This window comes from Meriones unguiculatus, chromosome 17, assembly GCF_030254825.1.
Source record: "Meriones unguiculatus strain TT.TT164.6M chromosome 17, Bangor_MerUng_6.1, whole genome shotgun sequence".
In the NCBI taxonomy this organism is placed as follows: domain Eukaryota; kingdom Metazoa; phylum Chordata; class Mammalia; order Rodentia; family Muridae; genus Meriones; species Meriones unguiculatus.
This window is the reverse complement of record NC_083364.1, coordinates 24,862,638-24,881,564: the sequence shown is the minus strand read 5'-3', so window position 1 is coordinate 24,881,564 and position 18,927 is coordinate 24,862,638. Positions and strand designations below refer to the sequence as shown.

The window sequence follows — 18,927 nt, the reverse complement described above, 5'->3', positions numbered from 1 at the left end:
ATAATTTAGGCTTTCATGCCAAGAGGATCTTTTAGAAACATAAAACAGACCTTCAAGTCTACTTTATCTGGCTCTAATGTCCCAAGCACAGCCAGTCTATCTCCTACTACATTGAATTATGAGTAAAACAAACACCTTCAAGAGTAACTGAAGTACAAAGCCTCCACTATCAGCACGCATACCTGTTGGGAGATGCTGTCTGGTATCCAACTGCCAGTGCCTGTCTCAGGATGTCACTCACCAGCTGTTCCGTGGCCTACAATAGAAGACTGGTGTTGACAAAAGAGCCACCTGCTTACTAGTGGGAAGAATACAGCTGACCTCATCCTCTACTCAAACTTTTGAAATAACTGCCAATTCAATATTACAAAGTTCTCAGGAAAAATTGAATTTTTGTTTAGAGGACATGGTGTAGAGAAATTATAAATTGGACTGAGTGGTTTTCACTAACCAGACTTTTTTCTTCTAAGGAAAACAGAGTGTTGAGTGAGGGCTGCTACCAAAGCCTTCCTTTTGGAAGGATGCAGAATGGAAAAGAACTGATGAGGCAAGAACCAGGCCAGGCCTGAAAGCTGTAGCTTTTCCAATCCCCTTGCCCAGGGACAGGAGAGTTGTGGCTGTTTCTCTGTTGTGAGAGGCAAGGAAAACCCAAGTCTCTGTTTTCTTCTCTCTCTATAATGAGAACACAGATACTTCTCACACTAGACTACTTCTTAATAAGCATAAGAAATAGCACTAAAAAGATGTTGACAGCCATGGGAGGTAAAGGGCTCCACGGCAGACCACCTGCCTGGCATGCATGAGGCTCTGGGTTACGTAATAACAAAGCCCCCAACTCTTCGAGGGAACATGACTTAGTCTGCTTAACTAGGAGGAGGAAAACAGAAAAGAAAGGAAACCTAAAGTCTAAATAAGGCAAGAGATTTAAAAGCTATCCTCTCTGTTCCCCTTCTGTTCCTTACTCACAAGGGCCTAGAGTCCAACCTACCCGGCCTCAGTCACAGCTGCCACCTGGCACCTACCTTTAAAATCATGTCTTCTACTACTGAGGCATATATGTTCCTGTGCAGTGCCACAGGCTGCAGAGTGATCCCAATCTGGAAGAACAGAAGAAGTCATGTGTTCCATCAACATTAGAAGCAAGTCACTCACAAGCAAATTAAGTGCTCTGGCACACACAGTTCCCTGGCTGGAAGAAGGCACCCTGGATAGCATGTAATCATGTTTTCATCTCAAATCTCTTATCATAGTTAGAATTTATGAAGAATTCAGAATAGTGCAAGCAAACCTTTAGAAAGCCTAAAGTCAAAACTCCAGGGCACTTTCCACCCCGTGAGTGTGGGCAAACATTGCCTATGCCCTCGGGTCCTGAACAGTTGGCAGAGGCAGATGTTAAGGAGCTGCTAAGTGTCACAGGGTTTGAGAGCTCTCTCCCAGGTAACAAGGGAAGTTTGCACCACAACTGCAATACAGGATGAGGGCTGGGGGGAGGCAGGGACTTGAGAGTATGATCTGGAAATACTGATATGCCTCATGAAAAAGAAGTGCTTCTCCTGAGGCAGATGAGGAAGGAACTGAGAAACACAGCCTCTGTGTCTAGATCCCTTTGCTTCGCAGCCATGCTCATTCAACACACAACCTTTTCATATGGGACTGTGGGAGCACACCTAAGTTAGGACAGAAGCCAAGCTCACGCCACCTGGGCAGATTAGTGTCTAAGCTTATGACATGGAATTCTAGACACTTTTCACCCCATCTTACCACAGCTTCCTACCTTCTGTGTAATGTCACCAACAAATCCAGAGCCTGGGGTTGGCGGCAGGTAGTATCTCATTTCCTCCTGCTTTTCTTCCTGCTCCTTTTTAATGTTCATCTTCAGTGGCTCTGACAGGCTGAGGACATCCACTTCTTCCTCGTTCTCAGGCTCTCTTTTCTGAAACTGCTGCAGATCCTCCAGCTTCCGGCACAGGTCGTCAGCGGTGGAGAAGGAGGACAAGCACTCTAAATGAGAGGAAGCAATCCATGACAGCTGAGGTGAGGACAAACAAGGGCTCTGACTCTCTACAGGACTCCCGTGTGAGGAAGACAGAGTCTGCAGACAGCTGATCTTTCTTTCAATTCAAAGTCTATGGATCTCTCACAAGAACCAGTGCCTCACGAAGCAGAAAAACAGAGAGGTGTTCTATTCCAAATGTATTCTAATTCTCTTTAAGAACAAAGAGACAGTGCCTAGTCGACTCCAGTCCTGAAAAACCAGGCCACTGTCCCACTTCCTGAGAGAGTAAATCAGTATTCTCCCTTTTTTAATTTAATCTGAAAAACTTAGAAATGTACAGTGAAGAACACAAAGTCATTCCTATTCAGGTTGTGGATGTAGATCAGTTAGTAGGAGTTCTTGCCAAGCATGCAGGAGGTCCTGGGATCAGGAAGCCCTAGGTTTGATTACCAGTACTGCAACTAGGTGTGGCACTTGGAGAGAAAGAGGCAGGAGGATCAGAAGCACAATTTCATTGGCAACTACACATACAACAGATTGTATGTGGGAGAGTGTCAGGACAATAAAGCCATGTACACACACCTTTACAAAGGAGCACATGAGATCCAGGCCACATACAAGTAAGTTTTTGAGCACTGTGATGGTGGTGGCTCACCAGATCCTGGCTCCCTGCTTTAATGACCACATGTTTTGGTGACGTGCCACAGTGTACACAGAGCGCCAGTGAAACTTGGAGGTGATCACACAGTCTCTGCTCATCTAGGACACAGATCTAGAAGCCGACTAACCCTCTCAGCACAGACACTATGTGTCAACGGAAATGAGAGAAAAGACCATTGAGCACCAGGTTCCCAGGGAGCATTCTGCAGAGACTTAGCCAGATGGAGTGGGGAACTCTGACTTCTCTGTGAATGTGGCTGAACCCTTCTGATTCTTTAAGGCACAGTCAGATGCTGCCCTGCCCCTGACATCATTTTTCAGCAGTTGCCTGCTTCTTTACTATACTTCCTAAAACACTGTTAGTTAATTGTTCTCATATGTCTCCAACATCCTCCCCCGTTTTGGGGTACAGTAACACCCCTATCTTCATGGCAATATGCCAGAGTTGCCTACTAGGAGTTCCTATGGTCACACAGAATGGGAAGTCACTGAGGGAAAGTCGGCAGGTTATGAATCTTCAAAGTAAAGTTGTGGAGGGGACTCCCACAAGAACAGTGCAGGCCTACCAGATGGCCTGAAGTAAACATTCCTGGCTGGAGCACTTGGGTATAAACAGCTCCAAAGGACTGGTCTGTCATGGTAAGAAGAAAGGGTCTTGTCATCTAGAACAGCCCTCCTGCACCCCTAACTGAAGGGCTGAAGGTGGGCAGCCAACAAGGGCCTACCTGGTTCACTGTCGATCTGGGTCAGCACATCCTCAATGGAGTCCCCATCATGGCGCAGGCTCTCAGGGTCTGGTGGGGTGTAACCATGGCAGCGGCACCAGTGAGCAATCTGCTTGGTTTTTAGGGGTGTCAGGTGGTGGAATCTTGAATTCTTTTCCAGGATTTCTTGTAACACTTTTCGTACCGTCATTGCTCTTTGCCACTTAAAAAGGTTTTGAACCAAAATTAAAATCCTTGAACTTTAAAACTGATAGCTGAGCACTGAAATAAACGGAACAACTAAACAATCAGATTCTATTAGTCTGTAGCAACAAAGGGAGAAAATATAAGAGCCCTTCTTTTGGGACCAATAAGATGGCTCGGGGGTGAGATGCTTGTCACGAAACCAGATGAGCTGAAAATGGTCTCATGGCTCCTCATGTCTTCTGACCTTCAAAGTGTGGAGTCACATGCATGTGTGTGCATGCACACACAAACAATAAGATTTTTCACTGTTGCCTAGCTACACTGCACATGCTGTCCTTCTTTGTTTTCTCATGATTTAACTGCATCTGGCAACACTATTCTTAAAAGTATTCCATAAAAGTCTGAATTCAGTATTATTTTGAAATTAATTTTATGTGTATGTGTGTGCACTGCTTGCGTGCCTGGTATGTGAAGAGGCCAGAAGAGGGCTAGGGTCCCTGGGAAATGGAGTTATGGACTGTTGTGAGCTGCCACTCAGGTGCTGGAATATGAACCTGAGTCCTCTGTGAGAGCACCCATCTTGCTGTCAAGCCAACTCTCCACCCCAAGAGATATACATTTTTTTAAAAAAAAATATGAGATACGGGGGCTACAGGAGTGGCTCGGAGCTTAAGAGCACTTGTTGTTCTTTGAAAGGTCCCGAGTTCAATTCCCAGCAAACACATGGTGGCATATAACCATCTATAATGTGATCCGGTGCTCTCTTCTGGCATGTAGGCATTCATGCAGGAAGAATACTGTATAAATAGTAAGTATTTTTAAAAAAAGAAAATATGAGATACTTCTAAGGGTATGGGAGCAGGCCTTTCAAAAGATATCTGAGATCCAGAAGAACAAAGTTTCTGACTGAGAAACAGTCTACAAAGAAGCATCTTAAAGAAGTACATTGTAAATTTGTCTTGTTCACCTCTACTTTGCTGTCTGGATTTCAGTTGTGGGCTATAGATCTAGCCTGCAAACATCTTACCTCAGCAGCTCTCCTTTTCCCAATGTTCCAGCCATAATACTGCTCCACAGACTTTGCAGAAAAACAGCTGGCATCGTCACCTAGAACACAGACCCGCAGACTCTGAGTAACAGCTGGCACTGTCACTTAGAACACAGAACTCCAGACTCTGAAGAAAGAGTTTTAAAAGGGTTTAGACCAAATTTTTGTTTTCTGGAGGACGGTCTTCAAGTTCCTTTATTTCCTTTTATAAAATAGAAAAATTTTATTATTCTGCATGTGTGACATATGCATCCAAGTATGGGTATTTGCATGCCACATGGAAGTCAGATGACAGCTCTTGAGGGCTGGCTCTCTTCCTCCATCTTATTAAGACTAAAACTTAATCCCCATTTCTGCTAAACTGTGGGTTCCAGGCTGGATGGCCACAAGCTTCTGGCCAGTTCTCATGACTGCCTCTCTTCTGATGACTTTTTATATTTCTAGTTTTATTTATTTTTTATTTTTTGGTAACAGGGTCTATCTTGTCCTATCTATTTTGTGTCTAGGCTGGCCTCCAACTTTAAGATTTGCCTGCCTGAGTGCTGGTATTAAGGCATGCACCAACATGCCTGGCTCTGAAATCTTTTATGCAGCTCAAGAACCTTTACCCACTAAGCCATCTGACTGGACACCCCCATTTCTCTGTGTGACATGCTTCCCACTGAACAACACATTTCCACTATGGATAGAGGCAACAGATAAAAGAGTGCAGTGGAGGTCACTAGGGTTTTGCCTTGCACCAGCTCATTAAGCAGCCTGGGGTAAGCCACAGCACCTCTCTGGGCGTCAGTGCTCTCTGTAAGCTATCACATATGTTCTTCAACTGCCCAGTTCTAGCAGTTCTAAAATTCTGTATTTTTATGTAAGTGGACAGAGAGAAAGGGAGAGGGATACAGATACGCACATGCACACACACACACACACACACACACACACACGGTGTGTGGTGGGGAGCAAATTAAGACACATTTTCAAATCTTTTCTGCTAGAGTGGAAAACTATCATTGAAAGTAAATTTGTAAGTACCTCCAAACAATTCTCAAAGTTTTCTGAACTTCAAATGAGAAAAAGTAACAATATTTTATTTTAGGAGCCTATGCTAGAGATCTAACCAAGGACCCTGTACATGCTAGACAACTGTTCTACCATCGAGTTTCAAACCCTCTTTTTTTATATTTTTAAAAATTTGAGACAGGGTCTTACTAAGTTGCCTAGGCAGGCTTTGAACTCAATGTTGTTTGCCATATCAAAGAGCTGGAATTGCATGCCCAGCAACTCCTATAGGTGCAAAAAAATCAGCAAGGTGGTCAGTTTATCATTTCATGATGGGCATGGCAGGAAACTGCTACACACCTCCCTTGATTCTCATGGTGATTTCATCCACAAGCAAAAACCCAGTCTCCCCTCAGTAAGGGCTGTCCACTCTGTCCGAGCAACCCAGATAAGGCATAAGCTGTTTCACCCCACTAAGCACAGGTGGCAACACAGCAGACTGCTTCAAAACTGCATTTCCACACAGTACGTGATCTTAAATTCTAGAGAAAGATTAATGGCCCAAAAGTCTCATAGAGCTGGGTGTGGACCTGCCTAGTCACCAAGAACTGTATGAGTTAATTAACCTTGTGCCATTGTCGTTTCTTTGTCACTACTACACAAGAGACTGTGGCTAACGAAATGTAAATAAGATCCCTCAGAGATAGAGGGTCCACGTCTCAATGGTGTATACATCATATTTATAAGTTACATATGAACAACAACAAAAAATTCCTTCTGCAATCAAACTATAAGTCATTGAAAACTAAGTGAGGGTGGGGGTAAAATAGCTGAGTGGTAAGGTTCTGCTTAGCAGGCACAGGGCTCTTTGTTTCACTGCCAGCACTGCCTGCACCCCAAGTCTAAGCAGGTGTGAGCAAGATACTGTGAACCCAAGACTCCTACAAGTGTCTGGCTAAGTCACAATCATGGCAACATCCCAAGTGGTTTACACGTGAGAGTCAAGAACTGTCTTACCTTTCGCAGTAATTAATGGAATCTTTTTGACTACCGCTGTCAGGAGCTGCTCGACCGTCTCCAAATGGTCTACCCTGAGAAGGGTAAACAAAGACAGTAAATACTACAGGCTTCTCATGGGCACACACACGAGTTCCCTCTGCTAATAAGTAGTTTCCATTCCTTCCTTCTTTTTTTAAAAGACAGGGTCTCATGTAGCCTAGCTGGCCTCAAATTTGCAGATGATCTTGAATTCCTGATGTTCCTGTCTCTAGTCCCCCGGGCCTGGGACTATGAGCAAGCAACACCATTCATTGGTATAGATCTCCTTCCTTAAAAGACATTTTATGCTTAAAAAAGAAATGTCAATAACAGATTTTGGCATACAAACATCCCGAACTTTTTGTCTACATTTGAGAATTAGCAGCAAGATCTATTTGCAAGGTAACTGCTATTATGCAAATGTCTATCTCGGGTTATTGATGCCTCCATCTGTCATGCTAAGAGACACCATGTTTCTATTGTCTCCAGAACTTCCCAGCAATTCAAACTGCATGGTCAGAAAGAGGTTCCTAATTTGGAGATGAGAAAACCTCTAATGAAGTATCTTTAGAAGAAGCAAGAGGTGTGCACGACTATGCAGAAGCTGCTACGAAGCACAGGGAGGGTGTATGACTACCCAGAACAAAAATGCAAACACCGGGGTGATTACACTTGAGTACACTATCCCCATTCAGCAGAGACTGCACATCAGCAAGCTCAAGTGTGTTCAAAAGGCCTCCATGGCTACTGACCAAGTGCTGCCCTTAAGTTATATATGTCACTGGCTACAATAAACTCTTCAGGGACTAGAAAGATGGCTTAGTGAATAAGAAAACTGGGTGATCTTCCAGAGGACCCAGGCACTGACAACGTAGTTCACAACCATATGAAACTCTAGTCCTAGGGGATCTGCCACCTTCTTCTAGTCTCCTTGGAGAGCAGGCATACAAATGGTACAGAGACATACATGCAGACAACATCTATACACATAGGAAAAAATGGTAATTAATTAAACTCTTCACCCTGCAAGGATAACACCCCCACCCCCAAGCTTAACTCACTGTCCACATACACCTGTGCTGTCATAAAGACTTTGGAAAGCATCACAGACAGGGAACCGTGTGGAAAAGACTACTTACTTAATGATGTAGTTGCTTAGCTCGGAGCTCTCTTCGGTTTTCACTGCTGTCTGGTTCTCCTGTGAAACACAGTTTGGCCCAGGAGTTTCTGGTTCAGTCTTTACTACAAAGGAAGATCAACAAAGAGAACTGTCAGGGGCCAGTGGCGGAGACCCTGAGCCATTGAACAAATTAACTCAACTGAGGGTACTTCCTCTAAGGTGTGAGGACACAGCAGACAGAAGCCCCAGATGGTTCCTGTCCTCACTGGCTCAGCACACAAGAGAACTGTTAGCTTAGGTCTCAGGAGGAGCCAACTCCAGGTGCACTGCCCACCATACCATGCTGCTCTGAATCCCCTCTCACCGATCCCCCCAAGGACCAACATTAGCACACAGTGCCAACTGTTCTGGTTCTGAATATGTCCATTCTGGTATCATCTTCCCAGCTAAAGTTATGGACCTGCAGTACTTTCTGAGACACTAGGAAGAAAGCAAAAAGCAGACCTGTTGTGTTTGTCAATTTTCAAGTTAATTACAGCTAGCTTTTAATACCACTGGACGACACTCAAAGCTGTTCAATTGCTCAAAATTGTTCAAATGCTACTGCACAGGTGAAACCAGTCATGTACACAAAACTATTACTATTAAGTTGTTTTAGGTATTTTGAAACAAGGTCTCATCAGCCCCAGGATGGCCTAGAGTTTCCTCTGTGAACCAGCTGGCCTGTTATCTCATGAAAATCCTCCTGCTTCAGCCTCCCAAGCACTGGGATGACAGGTGTGAGCCATTACACATAGCTATAATGTGTACAAAATTAATTAAAATTACCATTTAAAATTATCTTCAGATTGTACCTTTAAGGGGTATATGAAGCATAAAGCAATTTCTTGTTTACATTTGAGTTTCATTCCCAAAATTTTCATTACACACATATGTATATACACACAAATACATACGTGTGTGTACGTGTAACTACTACAAAGTTTAAAGTACTTCTGTCTTCCAAAGGAGACTGTCAGGCTGTATTAACTCTAGTAAGTAAACAGCAGCATCTCAGAGGAGATGTCTTTCTTTCCTTAGTCTTCTTTAATCAAAAACTATGCTGATGTAGGTTCTTGTGTTACAGTTTCCCTGCCTTCACTCTCTTTGACACTCTCTACTTTTTGAAGTACACGTGTGGGTATGTCTATGTGTGGTATATGCAGGGACCCCAGCAGCTAAGCCAGGCTCTGGTTGCATCCCCCACAACCTCTTGTGCAGTGTAAATTTGAATTCTTGGTGCTTCTGCTTCATTGCTAGGGTTTTAGTTTATGTTTCCTTTGTAACTAATAAAGCTGAAAAATTCTCACAGGCTTTGAGCTATTTGGATGTCCTCTTCTTGTGAAGTATTGAAGAGTGTTTTTCACACTGATTTTGAGTGGTCGCTATACATTCAAGGTAAGATTCTTTTGTTAAATCTATGTATGGCAAGTATTTGAGTAAATGGCTTCACTTCTTTTTCTTTCACTATTCTCTGATGGAACAAGGTTCTCATAATAAAGTCTAACATTTTGTTTTTTCTATATCCCATGCCTCATATTTTCTTACAGAAAAAAAGTTTTCAACTCTTTCACATTTGAGCCTATCTTCTAATTCAAACTAATTGTAATCCTTGAATGTAAGGCAGGAGAGTGCCTGCTTTCAGATATCATGTGTCCACTTTCCCTCCTGCTGGTCATGGAAAAGACCACCCCTCCCACTGACTGTATGTATCATGGGAGTGCTTTTCTATTCCAAGAGTCTTTATAATCTTTGACTACTTCAAAGGCTTCTTAGTGCACATACCTGCTATCCTAAATCTTCCTGATTCCTGTTCAAGATTGTTCTACTATCAAAAACCTGATTAATTACCTCGTGTCTCACGAAAAAGCCGATGTCCACCTCTGCTTCCAAAACGCTGAGGTTATAAGGCACAGCATCATGTCTGACTCTGGCTCTTTTATTTTAGGTGCCTGCACTTTGAACTATGACATAATCTTCTATTTATCTCCTTTTAATTTTACCTAAAATGTTTAGGGTTGTCCCTACAAATCTAACATTGTTTTTAACTTTTCATTATTTTAATTTATAGGTATGGGTGTATGTGTAACAGGACTGTGAGGGCTCGCTCCCACTGAAGAGGGCATCAGGCTAGCTCTCCCTGGGCTGGGAGCTATAGGCAGCTGTGTCCTTTTGATATGCGTGCTGGGATCTGAGATTAGGTCCTCTGCAAGAGCAGTAGGACCTATTAACTGTTCAGCCACCCCTCTAGCTGCTATATCTGGCCCTCTGTTATTTTAACGTTGTTTAGCATATATGTATATGTATGTATACAGGCATACACGTACCATGGCATATGGGGAGGTCAACGTGGGAACTGGTTTTCTCTTTCCACCAACTTCATCTATTATGCCAAAACAATGACCCCGAACCATTATTTTGGTCCCATCTTTGCCTTTTTACATTAACTGATATTTGATACTTCTGAGTCCCCCCTCTTTTTGGTTTACTGAAAAAGGGTTTTGCTATGTTGCAGCTCACTGCACATTTTACCTTGCTTAAAATTAAAATAGAGGGCTGGTGTGATGGCTCATTCGGCAAAAGAGCTTGCTGCCAATCCTGACATCCTGAGTTTGTTCCCTAGAATTCACATTGTGGAAACAGAGAACCAACTGTCCTTAAACTTCTATATGTGTGCCATGCTGTGTGCATGCCAGCATGCCCACATACAGTTAATGTACTAAAAACCCAAAAATAAAATATGGTCTGTCGTGATCCAAAATTAAATGAATCAGCTTGACGCAGAATGGTATCAATGCTTCCACAGCTATCTTCTGCTCAAGGGCAGACAAATGCTTCCCTACACAATGTAACCCTTAGAAGTTTTTGTTGAGTCACACGGTCAGAACTGAACTCTGAGTTTGAAAGATAATACGAAAATGAATAGAAATGGCTTTGTGCCAAAAAAGCTTTACTAACAAAATCAGGTACTGGATCACTGTCAGCTGTATTCTGCTTTAAATGAACATTTAGAAAATTAAAAATCTACCTACCAAGACAATGGGAACCCAGAATGACTGAAAAGCAGCCTAGTACAAATGTCAACTTCCTTGCTTCCTGTACTTGAAGTATCTACATCTCCAAACACAATCTAGGGTATGACAGCTATACTGAAAGACTGACATAAGAATCAATGATTGTGTTATATACACAAAGCAGCAGGTACTGGGGCCTAATATACTGGAGGCTGTGAACATAGATAGCCTGTCATTGCTACAGGTCTTACAAATGACAAAGGTTTGCTCTGATTCACTGTACCCACTTTCTATTAATGTATTCTTATAATAGGAATGTTCTACTAGCCCAGTCTGTTCCCTAGTAAAGTTCCCTTTCTCAAAACTATGCCGCCTAAATGCATCCCTAAGTCTTGTCTCTACTTGTCTCCACTGCTGGCTTACCCCTTGACCTCCCTACAGTTGAAGGGCTCTCTTATACAAACCCATACAGAGTTCTGAGCCCTGACCAGACACACTGGACTGTAATAAGTTAGTAGTCACTTTCCACATCACTTGTCTTGCACTTACCAATCACAGTTTGCTATTTATGTAACTTTCCTCAACTTGGTTATACTGAGTTATAAACTGAAGGGCAAAAATGATGCCTGATGCCTTTCAATGTCAGTTTACCTTAGACGGTAACAAAGATGCTTGCCATGCAGCTGTCAAGGGACTGGCTGACAGTGGCTGAAATTCAAAGCATTCAGACTACATTATGTACTGCATGAAACTTTGGAACAAAGTATTGAGAGGGCCTACATACCTTTTGTAATTGCTACTGGAGCAGAGCTGGGGGCAGCTGGACTTGGGACACCTATGGGCAGGACGGTGGGTAATTTGCTGGTAGAAAATGACTGAACCACTAAGAAGCAGAAAGAAGAGAGATATAATAGCGACAGAAATTAGCAGTTGTTTAATTTATTCAACAATTTTATACATACATATAACACATTCTGGACACACGTACACCCCCATTTCTCTTATCCCTTTATATCCCTACCAGCTCCCCCGACTCCCAGCAAGCTGCTCCCACTGCCTTTTCTTTCTGTCTTGAGATTGAGTTTAACCAACACTGCACGCATGGGCATTGGTATGGAGCTATCTACTGGAGCACGGGCAACTCACCAGTGGCTAAACCACTGATGACGACGACTCCCCTTCTCTCAGTAGCCATCAACTGTCAATAGGTGGCCCCGTGGAAGGGCTGGGCTTATAGGCCCTTTCCCACCTAGACCTGTGAACTAACAGGTCCAGCTTTGTGTAAGCCCTGTGCAGACAACCACCGTGGCAACAAGCTCCTGAGTGCAGTGGCCATGGTGTATCCAGGCTCCTGAGTGCAGTGGCCATGGTGTATCCAGAAGACAGAGTTCCACGGCCCTGCTCCTCACCCTGTGGCATTTACATTCCTTCTATCCTGTCTCCCTTAGAGACAGAAGTTATTTTTATTACTTTCATGTGCAAGGCTGTTTTAAATGGACACCACAATTTTGGGTTGTGCTCTCTGCTGGTGACGGGATAACGGCACTCCACCCTCCACTATGGACACGGGGCCATGTTAGTAAACTAAGAAAATAAGAATCGAATAAATGCAAGGCTCAGAAATGTTCAAACTACTCCTTCTGACATATCTTTATAAATGGGCAGCTGGGGCCAACAAAACTGCTCAGGGGACAAAGGTGCTTGCCACCAGGCATCATAAATACCAGAGTTCAACAACTGGAACTCACACTGTAGGAGGACACGTTAACTCGCAGGTTGTCCTCTAACCTCACACACACGCCTACCCTTAAGCACATGAACAAACAAAATATAATTTAAAAGTTAAAGGCCAGGCAGGACAAGGGTGGAACGCACCTTTATTCACAGGCATCAGGACAGTCTGCACTCCACCAGAGGTGTTGATGCTTAGTGGCTTGAGTTGGCTGGGAATTGTAAGGACAGCCTGCTGGGGACTGGACTGACCAGAATGAATCTTCAACAATCCTAAGGTAAATCGGAAGAGAATACCAAGTACGGGTCAGACACTTTCTTCAAGCTCTTGTCGTCTCTGCCACCCCAGGTTTCTCCCACAAGGAAGTTTGCAGGACAATGAGCCTTTACTAAATACAAAGTTGGATGCAGGAGGCAATGGATGACAGAGATTTTACAATGAAACTGATACAATAATTTATTTCTCAAGTGTCCTTGTCCTGAAACAAACACACACACACACAAAACAAACAAACAAACAAAAAAACAGAACAAATTCTGCAAACTAACAGAAAGGTATAGAAGGAGGCAAAGCAGGGCCAGTCAGCAAACAGTAAATGCTGCTTAGATACGTCCTTTGGAGTATGACCCAGTTTTTTAATCAAGATACTGTATGATGGGCTGGAGAGACAGCCTAGCCATTAAAGGCTAGGCTCACAACCATAAATATAAGATATTGTATGATAAGCAGTTGAAAGCAAAAAAGGGACGAAGGTTCTGACTGAACACTAAGTCGTGTTAAATGTCACTTACTGCTCACTGAGTGCCCTTGCTTGCCCACCCTCTTTGATTATTTACTTTAACAATTATTATTATTATTATTTTGAAAACCATTTCAGTGTTTATGTAAGAGAATGTATACACTGAAGGCCTGGCTTCCTTAACCTTCTTGGGGCCCAGCTTTGGAAAAGAGAGGTTGTTCTGTTTTTGAGGCAGGACTTGAAAAAAAGAAGAAAAGGAAGCACCTCAAAAGGCTTGTCTAAATGATGGCAGTGGTGGCAGGAAGATTTCTCTTCCTGAAGAGTTTGGGCCAGCCTGGTCTATACAATGAGTTCCAAGACAGCCAGGACTACATGAAGAGTATGCGTGCTGGCTGCCAAGCCTGATGAACCAACTCCATAATTGTCCTCTCATTCCCATACCCCCAACACTAAATGTGGTTTTTAAAAGTAGCTGTTTGAAAAGTACTTCTGGAGTATTTAATGATGTTTTATATAAACTACCAACACCTTCCAAACAGTCTGGCCTAATGGAAGACTTAGAGAAGGAACGCCATGGTACTTACCGGATACCGTGGCTTTCCCAGGGATGGAGCCTGGTGTGGACACCAGGGATGCCGCAGTGACGGTAGCGGGAGCTGTGGCCTTGCAGGTTCCCATGGTGGCCTGGCTTACACACACTTGTGGCTGCCCAGGAGTTTTGATTATAGAACCAACAGAGGAGGAAACAGGGCCTGATCCTTCAGACTGCTCAGAGACAGGAGTGAAATCAGGAAGACAGCAGTGTAAGTTACACAGGGCAGCAGCCCACACACAGCCCACCAATAAACAACTCTTAGTTACCACTATGTAAAACATGTCGTGTTATTTTGTTTTAAATTAAAAAGTCCATGTTTACATATGTAGGTATGTGTACCATGGCACTCAGGTGAAGGTGCGTGAGGACAATTTTTAAGGTCAGTTCTCTCCTCCTGTCGGGCTGGGTGGCAAATGCCCTTATAACTCCTAGCCCATGGCATGCAATTTCAAAAGTTTCCTTTTAAAAAAAATTTAAAAGATTTATTTTTATTTATATGTGATGGTTTCTTGAGCATGAGGATGTAGCTCACTTAATAGAACACTATTTTGCACAAAGCCCTGGTTTTGACTGGTAACATGGCATAAATTGGATATGGTATATACCTGTAACCTCACATTCACACACAAATAGGATGATTTCTCTAATTTAGTAGTTCCTGTATTTTTACATATCATAGGCCAGGAAAATTATCTTTGCAGCTATTAAATAAAAAAGGTTTACTGAATATAGTTTAAATTAAAAAATGGATTTACTAACAGTGTGTGGGTGTGTATAAGTAAGGGCACGTGGAGAACAGAAGACAAGCGGGTTCTCCTCTTTACCTGGGGATCCAAATGTGGCTTCCAGCATTGCTCAACAAGAGCCTTTACCTGCTGAGCCACCTTGCCAGCCTTATATAACTTTAGGAAAGGCTATTCAATGCCAAAAAAGTAGGACATATTTTCAGAGTGTGTAAGTGAAATAAAATGAGGTTTACTAAAACAACTGAGAGGGAGGATGATAATACAGCAAGACTCGAAAGGGAGGGTACTGCAAAAAACTTCGACTAGAACAACTGTACATTGCAGAACACTTCAAGAGCCAAAAGAAAGTGGCAATGGTGAACATGGCATCCAAGGGCTGCAAGGTTCAGGAGCACAACCATGATCAAGCACAAGAGAAGCAGCTGCCACCGGCTTGACAGACACAGTTTAAAGGGGAAACAAAACCATTCTCAACAAATGATGTTGGATCAGCTAGGTATTTACACACAAAGAATGAAGCTTAGTTCTGAAACCTGATATAAAAAACTGTAGCCAACTCAAGAAGGAGCAAATTAAGACGAGAAGCATGGCTAAGCAGCAGCTTCTTAGATACAACAACAAATAAGCAATGAAAACAAAACAGGGCCAAGCCTAGTGGTGCACACCTTTAGTCCCAGCACTTGGGAGCCAGAGGAAGGAGGATCTCTTTGAGTTTTAGGACAGTCTGGTCCACAAAGCAAGTTCCAGGACAGTCAGTACTACCCAAAGAAACCTTGAAAACCTCAAAAAACCAGAAAGAAAAGAAACAAAACAAAACAAGCAAATAGGACTTCATCAAAATAGTATTTGTGGTCACAGGATTTTATCAAGGAAACGTGGCTTGCTGAGATAGCTTTGTGGATAATAAAGATGCTTGCCACAAGAGCCTGGTGACCTGAGTTCAATTCCAAGAACCCACAGTGGAAGGAGAGAACTGGCCTATATTACAGTGGAATGCACGAACCCATACATCATACATTCACAAAGATTTAGAAAGCAGGAGCATAAAATGGCACATCCACTTTGTCCCTGTATGAGCCAGGAATTCTCCTCCTAGCTCTGTAAATGAGAAGCATGGAATGTGTATACACATGTCTACAGCAGCATTCCTGACTGTCAAAAATGAAAAAAAAAAAATCCATAAATCTGAGTATTATTTAGATATAAAAAATGGAAGCCTGATAAATGTTAGATTGTAGAAAAATCCTGAAAACGTCATGTAGATAGGTATGGTGGTGCATGCCTGTAACTCTGGCAACTCATGGGGCAGAGGCAAGAACCAGCATGAGCTAGACAGGGAGACTGTGTCAAAACAAAATAAAATTCACACTAAGCACAAGTAGCCAGATATGAAAGGCCATGTACAATACTACATTTATATAAAATTCTCTAAACAGGAAAATCCACCTAGAAAGACTTGGGCAGTTAAGGTGGCTCATGAGTAACAATCAGAGTTTGATGCCAAGGCCTGACAGTGGAAGGAGGGAACAGCCTTCTGCAAGTTGCCTCTGATCTCCAAACCCACACCCACACCTACCTAAAATAAAAATGAAAAGATAGAAAAGGAAGCTGAGTGTTCCGCATAGGGCCAGAGGGAAGGGGATTAGAAAGGAGCTGCTGATTGGTATGCTATCTTTTGGGGACAATGAAATGTTCTGGGACTTGATGATGAGTTAGTCAGCCCTGCAAATAAAATAAGAACCATGAACTACATATTAGAAATGGTATGTTTCAGGTTGCGTGAATTCTATACTTGAATTTTCAGAAGAACCAACAGTTCGGGCTTTCAAAAGCCCGCAGCCGTCCCGTTTACCCATTTTCATGTTCACAGTGGACTTTGTGCTGCTGTCCCCCACCTGGTGTGCGGCACCGTTTGTTGAGAAGGCCACCGCCGGGGAGGGAGCAGTTGTGATCACGCCTCCTGCCACTCGCAGCATTGTGGTCCCGGGCTTGGCGAGCTGTGAAGCAGCTGGCACAGACTTCAGGGTGTTGTCAGGCAGCTTCACCAGGGAAGCCTGCCCAGTACCGGCTGCCTGCAGCAATCAAAAGGTTGAGTGACAACGTTGCACAACTTAGTTCTCATCTGCATTTGAAAACATTTAAGAAAGTTTTGCCAATCAAGACTCTGGGGGGTAATGTATGAACCCTTCCAACAAGCTAAATTCTACAACCTCTGAGGTTCTCTTACAATCAAATGAAACAAATATATTTTTACTAATTGTAATTAGTATCTTCAAAAGAGACCAGACCCAGTGTTTTCTTAAATTTCATCAAGCATTCTGCGGCTTATTGTTTGGTGTGTGATGTAATGTATGTGCACATATGAAAGCCAGGGTTGTTTTGCCTTAGTTTCTAGGAACTAGGGTCAGTAGGGTCTCCCAGTGACCCTGGAGCTAGACTAGTGGTCAGCTCCCAGTCATCCTTCAGCGCCTGCGCCTCTGGGGTCTTCATCTGGGTCACATGTGCATGGCCATGCCCAATTAAAAACCATTTTAATTACTATTATTTTGGGTGGGGGGCATTTGTGCACATGCCATACTCTGTGAAGTTGGTTCTTTCCTTCCACCTTTACATGGGTTCTGTGGATTGAACAGGCTACTACCCCGAGTGCCTCCATCTCTTTTTACATGGATGCTGGGGATATGAACTCAGTTCTTCATTCCTGCGTCCTCTTACCTATCTGCCCAGGACAGGTAGACTTTTAACATAAGATATTAAACCTGGGTGGGACAAGATTCACTTAGGAAATTTAATGGTGCTCTAAGACAGATATAGAGTGAGCGTATTATTTTTTATTTATCTATTTATCTCTTTAGAGGTAGGGTATCTCTGTGTAGCCTTGGCTGGCTTTAAACTTACAAAGCCCCGCCTGACTCGTCCTCCTAAATGCTAGGATTAAAGGCATGTGCCATGTAGTCCAGTCAACAAATACTTCTCTCTAAAACTTAGCCACTGCGGTCCACAAATTTCACTTTCAGTTTCTTTCTTTTTTAAATATGGAACACTTCACGAATTTGCATGTCATCCTTGTGCAGGGGCCATGCTAATCTTCTCTATATCGTTCCAATTTTAGTATATGTGCTGCCGAAGCGAACACACTCTTTTGATTTCTTAAAACAAGAATCTGAAGGCCCCAACTCAGTCTGGTTCTGGGACTGAGCGTCTGGCACCCTAAATCCTTACTTTAAAGTAGAACAGAAAACACTACATCATGCCGACTCAACTTTTTTTGGAGAGTCTCATCATGCACCCAGGTTAGTCTTGAGCTCACCATCTTCTTGCCTTAACAGCCCACGTTACAGGCATGCTCAGTTATTATTACCATTATTATTGGCTTGATGGTGAGAATTGAATTCAGGATAACCGGCACAGTTAGCAGATGCAGGAGGGTCTCTGTGAGTTCAAGTTCAGTCTGTTTTATATGGAAAGAGCCTGTCTCAAGAAAGAAATTGTTTCCCCTCTTATAATTCTAAGTTCTTTCACTTTATTAAAGATTTATTTATTTTATTTATGTGCCTCAATGTTCTGCCAGCATGAGTGTATTTGTAGCATGGGCATGCAGTGCCCACAGAGGCCAGAAGGCGGCACTGGATCCTCTGACCTGGGGTTAGAGATCACCTGTTGTGAGCTGTATGGGTGCTGCAAACAAAACCCAGCTCTTCTGGAAGAACAGCCAGAGCTCTTAACTGCTGAGCCATTTCTCCAGCCCATGTAAGTTCCCTTTATGTTGCTATTAGTCTTCATGCCTTATATTTTGTCATCAACAGTCTGATGCATAAATATTCATGTCATTCAATCTTCACTGTGGATCTTTGTTTTGATCCCTAAATAAAAATTATTTCATAATGTGGTCAGTTTTGATTGTTACCTTGTTAGGATTTGGAGTTAACACAAAAAACAAACTTCTGATGTCTATGAAGGACTACCTAGATGAAGTCAGCTGAAATGAGAGGCCCTGCTCCAAGTGTGGGCGCTACCACTCCATGGCTAAGGCTGCATAAAAAGAAAGTAATCTCACTAGCACTTACCCATCTGCTTCCTGACTAGAAAGGCAACATGACCAGCTGAGTCCTATTCTGGCAGCCATGATGTCTACCTTAGACTGTACTTTAGAACTGTGAGCGGAAATAAAACCTTTTTCTTCCTCCCTCAAGTTGTGTTAGCCATTTTGTCACAGCAGTGAAAAGCGTACACAAGTTGAGAACAGTAAACCAAACACAACCTACTATATCTTCCCAGTACCAAAATTATAAAAAT

The 18,927-nt window shown here is 43.0% G+C and overlaps 1 protein-coding gene and 1 non-coding gene across 4 annotated transcripts in view; both read right to left on the bottom strand.

Annotated features, from left to right (window-relative positions):
• Yeats2 (YEATS domain containing 2) overlaps positions 1–18,927 on the bottom strand; it is an 87,396-nt gene that overhangs the window by 2,585 nt on the left and 65,884 nt on the right. For all 3 annotated transcript variants that reach the window (XM_021638535.2, XM_021638533.2, XM_021638534.2), the window contains 11 exons: positions 16,527–16,703; positions 13,875–14,055; positions 12,695–12,823; positions 11,604–11,702; positions 7,786–7,888; positions 6,626–6,699; positions 4,595–4,674; positions 3,382–3,583; positions 1,775–2,001; positions 1,023–1,097; positions 183–256 (listed from right to left, as the gene is read on the bottom strand). In XM_021638535.2, coding sequence (XP_021494210.1) covers positions 183–256; positions 1,023–1,097; positions 1,775–2,001; positions 3,382–3,583; positions 4,595–4,674; positions 6,626–6,699; positions 7,786–7,888; positions 11,604–11,702; positions 12,695–12,823; positions 13,875–14,055; positions 16,527–16,703 — 1,421 coding nt within the window. The remainder of the gene's footprint in view (positions 1–182; positions 257–1,022; positions 1,098–1,774; positions 2,002–3,381; positions 3,584–4,594; positions 4,675–6,625; positions 6,700–7,785; positions 7,889–11,603; positions 11,703–12,694; positions 12,824–13,874; positions 14,056–16,526; positions 16,704–18,927) is intronic.
• On the bottom strand, positions 17,661–17,767 carry LOC132648881 (U6 spliceosomal RNA). The gene has a single exon (XR_009587266.1). It is a non-coding gene; the product is annotated as a U6 spliceosomal RNA (small nuclear RNA).